This window comes from Orycteropus afer, unplaced genomic scaffold, assembly GCF_000298275.1.
Source record: "Orycteropus afer afer isolate SDZICR_OR568_19922 unplaced genomic scaffold, OryAfe1.0 scaffold00823, whole genome shotgun sequence".
In the NCBI taxonomy this organism is placed as follows: Eukaryota; Metazoa; Chordata; class Mammalia; order Tubulidentata; family Orycteropodidae; genus Orycteropus; species Orycteropus afer.
The window spans coordinates 664,652-674,332 of NW_006922410.1; the positions used below are offsets into that span (position 1 = coordinate 664,652).

Consider the following 9,681-nt stretch of genomic DNA (forward strand, 5'->3'; position numbering starts at 1 on the left):
AATTCTTCTGCTAGTTGGGGTTTAGTCCACTTTTGTATCCTTCCCTTCAAGGCTCAGGGGTCCAAGATTATCTTCTGTGTCTGTGTTAATTGGCTTCCCTTTTCTTTGTTGAAGAGCGTCGTTGCACTCCTTCTGCCTAGTCCGCCATCTTGCCGGAACTCTTTCCCATCTTTTTAATGACTTTCTACTTTCTTCACAGGCAATGTCCTTGATGCTGTCCCACATCAACAAATCTTGGTCTGGTCTTCATCACTGGTATTCAATGCATCAAGTCTATTCATCAGATGGTCTCTAAATTCAGGTGGGATATACTCAAAGTCATATTTTGGCTCTCATGGACTTGTTTCAATTTTCGTCACCTTAAACTTAAACTTGCATGGGAGCAATTAATGGTCTGTTCCACAGTTGGCCCTTGTCCTTGTTCTGACTGATGATACTGAGGTCCTCCATCATCTCTTTCCACAGATACAGCTGATTTGATTATTTTCTACCCCATCTGGTGAGATCCTTGTGTACAGTTATTGTTTGTGTTGTAAAAAGGTATTTGCAATGCGTAAGCTGCTGGTCATACAAAACTCTATCTTGTGATCCCCAATGTAATTTCTATCACCAAGGCCATATATGTGAAATACTAATGCTTTGTTTTTGCTTCCAACTTTTATTTTCAATCACCAGTAATTATCAATACATCCTAATTGCATCTTTGGTCAATTTTGGACTGCAGAAGTTGGTAAAAATCCTCAATTTCTTCTTTGGTTTTAGTTGTTAGTGTGTTGAATAATAGTAGCATTAACTGGTCTTCCTTACAGGTGAATGGGTATTATCCTACCACTTGACAGCATTGTACTTCAGGATAGATCCTAAATGCTCTTTCTGTAGGAATGTGACCCCATTCCACTCTGTCATTCCTGGCCTAGCAGATAATGTGATTTCCAATTCAAAATGGCCAATACCAGTCCATTTCAGCTCACTAATGCCTAGGATGGGAGCTCTGGTTGTGTAGTGCCTAAGGTACTTGACTGCTAACTAGAAAGTTGGAGGTTCAAACCCACTAGCCACTCCTCAGAAGGAAATGGGGCAATCTACTTCCATAGTGATAGTGCCTTGGAAACTCAAGGAGGGGCCACTATGAGTCGGAGATGACTCGACGGCATATAACAACAACAATGCCTAGGATACCTATCTTTATGCATTCTCTTTGAGTTTTGAAAACTTCCAGTTTTCCTAGATTCATATTTCATACATTCCATGTTCCAATTATTAATGGATGTTTGCAGTTGCTTCTTTTTTCAGTTGACTCATTTTGAGTCAGACCACATTAGCAAATGAAGGTCCCAAATGCTTTATGCCATCAATGTCATTAAGGTTGACTGTACTCTGAGGAGCCAGCTCTTCCCCAGTTGTATTCTGAGTGCTTTCCAACCTGAGGGGCTCATCTTCTGGAACTATATCAGACAATGTTTACCTATTTGTAAGATTTTCAGTGGCTTTTCTTTTTTTAACAAATAGACCTGGAAACATCATTTTCCCTAGTGTCCTAGTCTGTCTTAGTCTAAACTGTAGACTGTAAAATGGTATAACCATTGTGGCATATGGTATGGCATATCCTTAAAAAAACTGAAAATAGAAATACCATTTGACCCAGCAATACCATTACTAGGAATATATCCCAAGGAGGTGAGAGGCAGTGCAAGAACAGACATATGTACACCTATGTTCATCACAGCAAAATTCACTATAGCCAAAAGACGGAAACAATTTAAATGCCCATGAACGGAACGGATGACTGGATAACCAAATTATGGTACACTCACACAATGGAATACTATGCTACATTGAAGAATGATGAGGGATACGCAAATTATCTCACACTGTGGATGAGCCTGGAGGACATTATGCTGAGTGAAATAAGTCAAATGCAGAAAGACAAATACTTTATGAGCCCATTACTATAAAAAGACAAAGAAAGGTTTGCTTGGGAAAGGTACCTCATTTTGTAGGTTACCAGGGTGGGGAAGAAAGGAGAGGGATTAATTTCGGGCTAGTGGGGGCCCACATGCTGATGTGGGTAAGGGGAGGGATGTATGTAAAGAGTCTGTGACCATCATGATAACATTAGGAAAAGGGAGGACACCAAATTGTGCATGTAGCAGATAAGACGAAACATGCTAATACCAACCAGTGTGTCCACAATACTGCATTCCCACTGATACCAAACACCAGGCTACAGATAAACACATAAACATCTGAAAAGATCAGATGGGGGTCAGTGAACAGGAGTATACTCTAGGCCAAGGATAGATTGAGCACAGGCTACTCTTGCACAGATAGCAGTGATACAAAATACTTGCAATCCTTAAATAAACAATAGAAGACAGACATAGAGTGATCCCTCACAGACACTGAGGTACTGTGGGAGAGAGATCCAATGGATCTACCATCGCAGGACCATAGTATCGGGGGACACCAGACTCAACTGGCACAATAAAATACATAAAAGCCTCATCCTACATTGGTAAGTAGCGACTGGGGTCTTAAAACCTTTTAAGCGGCCACCTAAGATGCAGCTAATGGTATCCTATTGTCGGAAGCGAAGAAGAATGCAAAAAAAAACAAGGGCATTTGGAAGCAAAAAGCCCTAGGACACGATGGCCCTCAAGAGCAGAAGAACTAGATGGAGCCTGGCTACTTATACCAACCACTCAGGAAAGGATAAAATCTGGAGATCCTGGGTAGAGTGGAAAGAAAAATGTGGAACAAAATCCAAAAACTCAATAATGAGCAGAATTACTGGTCGGATAGAGTCTGGTGAAACCCCTAATACTATGGTCCTGTGGTACATTCTGGGCCTGGAATACAGGGGCTGCCTCTCAGCCCAATAGTAAACAAGATGTACATGCCGACCACTCAACTCAGGGTAATGCACCCACATACTCTATAGAAATGCATTCCTTGGAGCAATCGACCACAGGGCACAGAGGGGCAACATCCGCACAGAGGAAATGCAGGACAAACAGGAGTGCTTAATTATGAGGCGCATGGGGGGAGGGTTACTGGGCAGGGAGGAGAGAAGACTGGGTTAGGGTTGGACATGATAAATGGGAGTGAAACTAAATGTACAAGTAATGTTGAATGTAAAACAAACTCTTAAAATAAAAAATTAAAAAAAATTTTAATTGATAAATGTGATACTGACTCCTGAATAATGTTACACTGTGGCTAGCCCAAAGGAGCTGTGATGGTACAGTACCAAAGGCGTTTGACTGCTGAACAGAATGTTGGCAGTTCAAACCCACCAGCCACTTTGCGGAAGGAAGACCAGGCAATCTACTTCCATAAAGACTTGGAAACCCAATGGGGGTCACTAGGAGTCAGAATCAACTTCATTGCAGTGGTTTTGTTTCGTTTGGTAATTCTCATGCGTGCCCAAGACTTGTCTGAAAGTCATCTCAGTGTGGTCCAGAATTAACTCTATCTCCAGGGCTTGATGCCAAGACCAGGTATTAAGGAGTTGTCCCAGGCTCCAGAGGGCAGTTACAGAGTACTCCTTGTCCAAGTCTCTGGCCTGGGCAGCTACATATAGATGGAGCAAAGTCACTGTGGGCATGAAGTGTTGGTGAGATAGCTCCCTGTGCCTACTTTCCAGCCCTAGAAAGAAAAGCCTACCTCAATAGAGCAGAGTATTTTAGAAACTGAAGAAATTATGTTCTTTCTTTGTTGCGTATCTGCACATGTAAAAATATGTCTATAATAAAATTTTGAAGACTTTTTGTCCAAAGGCTTAACACTTTTCATCTTTATCACTTTTAGATAGTAAGTATCACTGTAGGAAGAAAGAAGCAGCAAATCAAATCTAAAATATTTTAAGTCTCAACTTTTCTACTTGAATCATCCCCTGGGGACCACAGTGTAGCCACTAGCCACTAGCCACTAGCACTGGTCATAGAGAGAGAACTGAGAGAAAAAGACTATTTGACTGGTCTATTACTGATTGTTCCAACCTGTTGGCTCTCTCAGCCAGATACAAGGAGAGGAGAATCACTCTGTCACAGAAGTAGAAGGTTGTTATCTGAACCAACTCTGCACCCTCCAGGCTAGCATCTGTAAAAATCCAACCTGCCTTCTAATTCTTAATATTTATTTATTTTTGCCTTACATGTAACCACAAATCATTGGAGAGCAGAACTTTTCAGAAAGAACAAGAAAATGTCCTGTGGGATTGAGTAAACATAAAATGCCTCATTTCACCACATTCATTGTGGTAGTTGGGAGCTCTGGTGGCATAATGCCTAAGGCATTTGACTGCTAACCAGAAGGCTAGTGGTTCAAATCCACCAGCCATGCCTTGGAAGGAAGACTGAGCAGTCTACTTCTGTAGTGATACTGCCTCGAAAATGCAAGGAGGGGTCGCTATGAGTCAGATCTGACTCAAAGGCAATGAGTTTGTTTTTTTTTTTTGGATGGTGGCAGTTAAGATTATGTGTCAACTTGGCTCAGCCCAGTTTTGAGTGGCTGAGCAGCTGGATAGTATTTTTCATGATGAGACTGGTCATCAACCCCATGGAGGAATCTACTGTGAACAGGTGAGTAGCTGCCTAGGGATATGGTCTGTAACTTTTGGCATGCTTGAATCCAACCGTTATTCAGTAGCCTGCCATCTTGTCTGCTGTGCAGTTTGGTAATATTGAGACTGTGTCTTTTTACTTGTCAACTTTGGGTTTGGTGGCCTCAGCAGCCAGCAGCTGCCTGAGTGACAAAAGCCTCCAGCTTCAGTGGGCCAGGAGCAAGAGGCAGAGCTGAAGCCCAAGGTCAAGGGGTTTTCACCTAGCCCCTAGAACCTGGCACTTTGAGCTCGGACTTCTAGCCTCCAAAACTGTAAGAGAATAAACTCCTGTTAAAGCCAGCCACCTATGGTATTTCTGTTAGTGGCACAAAGTAACCAAAACACTGATGCTTTTGGGACTAACCAGGACATGTTTTGTATGACATTTCCATGCTTCCCTCCACAGATCTCTGTGGTCCATCATGTACCCATGTCTGAGCTGGTCCATGACATTTTGTTCTTTAGGATTGAATCAGAATGTTTTTGAATCTTAACTGATCATCTCTAGAAAACAATAAGGACCACTGTATTCAAGCACTTTGTAAGTTTCTAGGTGACAACAGTTCCAATTAAAATAACCCAGAAGGTAGGACTCTGGAGAGCACAGGTCAGAAAATGAACAGGAAGAGTCTGCTCAGGAGGTCCACGAAGGTATACTTTGAGCTGTGTACAGAATGTGAAGGGAAAAAAACTTGTCTGCCCTCAATTGTTAGAATTAATGACCTTACTACTTGAGTGTAAAATGACTCCTTGGTCCAAGTGTCATCAGAGTATGTTCAAAATCTACCCAGAAGCTCTCTGTATGGATGTCCAAAGCGGAAATATATCACTTACCAAAACACACTTCCCTGGCTCGAGACTCCAGAGAGAACCCTCGGTGTTGATCTTATGGGTAAGCTTTCCCTCCATGAGGACGTGCTCCCCATTTTCCTCCAGCACTGCCACTCGGATGGAGTCACTGCTAAGGTCCACTGAGACCTAAGAGCACGATAGGATAAAATTATTTTTATGTTTGAGGGTAATAACTGGTATTTTGCAAGGTGGAAAAGGGAATGATGGTGCCCAAGTTACCTGACTACACACTTCAGAAAGAACAAAATAAAGAATGTTTAAAGGGGTCATCAGGAATTCCTGACTAAGAAAATCATGCAAACCTAATTTACATTCAAAGCAACCTGCAAATTATTGTTTCCTTTAAGGGTACTATAAAATTTTTCCACACACATATCTGTTAAAGTCAGACAATAGGTAGAAATTGTTAGTTTTCTACCAAATTCCCTTCTTCCCCTTCAGTCAAGTATGACTTGGATCTTGCCAACAGACATGAGGGCAGATATGAGGTACTATTGGGTCCAGTGTGTTCCTGCCATACTTCCTCCTCTTTCTTGCCATCTGGACCCTGCAGTGCCCAGCCTGTGGTGAATACTTCAGACTGCTCACCTCAGCACCATAGCACCAGAGATAAACATAATCTCTTCCCTCAAAAAGCTGCTGTACAGCTAGCTGTCTCTTTGTGATTATATCTCTTAGTCCTTAACCAGAATAAAAAGATTACCTCCTTTGATTTTCTTTTACTTTGTTTTGTTAATTAAGAAAACAAATCAGAAAATCGACTCATCCTACAAGACTCAGCTCAGTCATCCGTCCCTTTGAGATACTTCCCTGAGCAGAGCTGGGCAATCCCTACTCATTGCTCTGGCAACACCTCTCTTCCCTGCTGTTGTTGTTGTTGTTGTTTGCCGTGAGTCGGCCCCGACTCATAGCGACCCCTCCTTGGGTTTCTGAGGCAGTATCACTACGGAAGTAGGATTGCCCAACCTTCCTTCCAAGGAGTGGCTGGTGGGTTTGAACCGCCTGCCTTCTGGTTAGCAGTCAAGTACCTTAGCCACTATGCTGTATACTTGTGTATTTTCACAAGTGAACTGTGAGCTCCTGGGGAGCAGAGATTCTCTTTTCACTTTATACCCCTGCATCCCCAGCCAGTGTTCTTGAAAGCAGAATCTATGTGCCCCAGGATGTTCATAGGATAAGTAACTAAAAGAAGAAAGAAGCAGAAGTTGTATTTCATTTCATTTATTCTTTATAAATTCTAAAAACTAAGTGCTTTATAATATACAAAACCTTTTTATAATAGTATTTTCATAATTTATAAATTAAACACATAGACATATTGGAGGTGAGTACTTAAAATAGGATTTTACGATTACCTGTGTGGAATCAAACAGCTTAGATACTGTTTCCCATGTCACATGGTAGGTGTTCATTAAATGTTTATAAAAAAGCTTTTCGGAACTATAGAATTTCAAACTGGAGTTTAGTGTTTGCCAAGGAAATCTAATATTGTGGTTTAACTATTTTAGACATCCATAAACAAAAAGGGAGAAATAATGTGCTAGAATCACTATAGTTAAGGGCTTTCTAAGTAAAAGAAGAATGCTTGTGCTGTGAGAGGGAGGAGAAGGAAAAATGACAAAGGGGCTGGCCAGGAGGACACTGGCCCACTCAGCAGACACAACCCTGACCGATGCCCAGGGTTCTGGTGTAGAGGACTCAAATACCACAGGACTGTGCAACCCCACGTTTTATATGCAGACTTTGAACATGTTCTTGAGTGAGCCTATAGTTTCAATTTATACTGAAATTTCATGGAAAGATTTATTGTAAAGAAGTTTGTTGTACTTTGTTGTACTTTGCAAAGTGACTGCTACAAACAAATTTTTCTCCCTGTCATCTAACAGCAAAAGAAATACAAGTAAACATGATGGTGGCCCAGCTCATTCCTGGTTGGATTTAGACAAACACTGGACTAAATCATGTTTCTCTAGACATTAACTTCTACGTGTAATGAAAGCCTGGTATTACATGGCAAAAGCTCTGTCAGTCCTGGCCTCCCAGGAACAACTACACGTTAACAAATATAATTATACCAGCCTGTTCCACACAATATAATCATTTCCAAATTTAGGGAAGGTTCCAAAACTGCCTACCCAAGAGGAATGAAAAAATTATCTGAAGGAGAAAACCAGACAAGAGATGCTTTTAGGAGTCTTAGTTCAAGATATCAAGCAGAAACTAGGCAGTTAGTTCATTGACTTCCAGCTACCCCATGGAAGTGATCAAAACAAAGCACATAAGGGAACAAATCCCTAATAGTGAAAAGAAAGGAGGGAGAGGACAAGAATATCTGATATTTCAACAACTATGGAAGATAGAAGATGAGGAATATACTGACAGATAACACAGAGGAGGGGACAACTGATAAATCTGATCCCGGGACCCTACAGGTATACAAGAGCTTCAGGCTTCGAGTCAGCAGCTACAGAATGCAAGTAGCAAGATGTGGGTCAGAAATGGGAATGGCTGAAAGTCAGTTCACATTGTGCCAGGGGGAAAGCCATCAGAAGATAAAGCCAGACCACTGTCTATAAGGCAAACAGTACTTTATTTGCTCCAAAGGGGAAAAAAAAAAAAAGAGTCTAGGGAAACTGGTGTAGATGCCCACTGCTCATATGCCAAATAAAGACCTACTCCTCCAGCATTTGGTTGGCTAAAGTCCCATACCCTATAAAGCAAAGCTAACCAATCATTCCACTCAGTTGCTAGTGTGGTGGGGAGGAACAGACTTCAGATGCATAACAAAGAAAAATATCCAGCTACCTGTAATAACATGGTCCCACATTCAGAGAATGGGAAAATTTCTTTTTTTTTTTTTCCCAAAAGAAAATGAATAAGGGACTGAGGATGATGTCTTAGTATCTTCTCAGATCACACTATAAAATTGAAATCCGTAATAAAGAGATCAGGGGGGAAAAAAAAAACAAAACATGGAAACTGAATAACACCCTGCTCAAAAATGACTGGATATAAAAAATAAAATATGAAATAAAAAAATTCCAAGAATGAAAACACAATATACCAAAACCTTTGAGACACAGCAAGAAGCAATATTCACAGGTCAATTTATAGTAATAAATGAACACATCAAAAAAGAAAGAACCAAACAGATGCCTTAATCCAACAACCCCAATAATTAGAAAATGAGCAACAAAGGAAACATACAGTCTCCAGAAGAAAGGAAATAATAAAAGTTTAAAGCAGAAATAAACAAAGCGAAAGTAATAATAATGAAAAAAAAGAAGAAAAGAAAAAAAATCAACAAGATTAGGAGCTAGTTCTTCAAAAAGATTAACAAAATTGACAAACCAAAAACTTAAAAAGAGAATACGGAACCAAAAAATTTAAAAAGAGAATATGGCACCAAAAAATTTAAAAAGAGAATATGGAAATCAAATACAAATGAAATGGGTGACATCACAACAGAATTACCCAAAATAAAAGGATAGTAACAGAATAGTATGAATTCATAATAGCATGGAGAGTTCTCCAACAACTTTTAAAACCTAGAAGAAATGGACAAATTTCTAGAAACATACGAACCTAAATTAACATAGACTAAGGGAGCAAATTTGAACAGAACCATAACAAGAAGAAATTTAACAGGTCATTAAAAACAAAACACAAACAAACAAAACAAAAAACTATCAACAAAAAAAATCCTGGCCCAGACAACTTTACTGGAGAATTCTATCAAACAATCAGAGAACTGACACCAATTCTACTCAAAGTATTCTAGAACATACAAAAGGATGGAATAGTCCCAAATTTGTTTTATGAAACAAGCATAAACATGATACCAAAAATAAGCAAAGATCACCACTGAAAAGGAAAATTGCACCCCAACATCCCTCATGAATACAGAACCAAAAATCCTCAACAAAATTCCAGCCAATACAATCCAATACTACATCAAAAAAATAATACACCATGAACAAGTAGGATTCATACCAGGTATGTAAGGATGGTTTAACACTGGAAAAACAATCAATGTAATTCAATACATAAATAAAACAAAGGAAAAGAACCACATGATCATATCATTTGATGCAAAAAAAGGCATTTGATAAAATCCAACACCCATTTCTGATTATTTAAAAAAAAAAAAAAAACAACCTCTCAGCAAAATAAGAATAAAAAAAAAATTCCTATATCTCAGCATAATAAAGGGCATATATACACAA

At 39.8% G+C, this 9,681-nt stretch overlaps 1 protein-coding gene across 1 annotated transcript in view; it reads right to left on the reverse strand.

The window, feature by feature from the left end:
* The window catches only part of LOC103211939 (nudC domain-containing protein 3-like), a 192,937-nt gene that overhangs the window by 61,852 nt on the left and 121,404 nt on the right, over nt 1-9,681 (reverse strand). Inside the window, exon 3 of the mRNA XM_007957929.2 lies at nt 5,438-5,581. Coding sequence (XP_007956120.2) covers nt 5,438-5,581 — 144 coding nt within the window. The remainder of the gene's footprint in view (nt 1-5,437; nt 5,582-9,681) is intronic.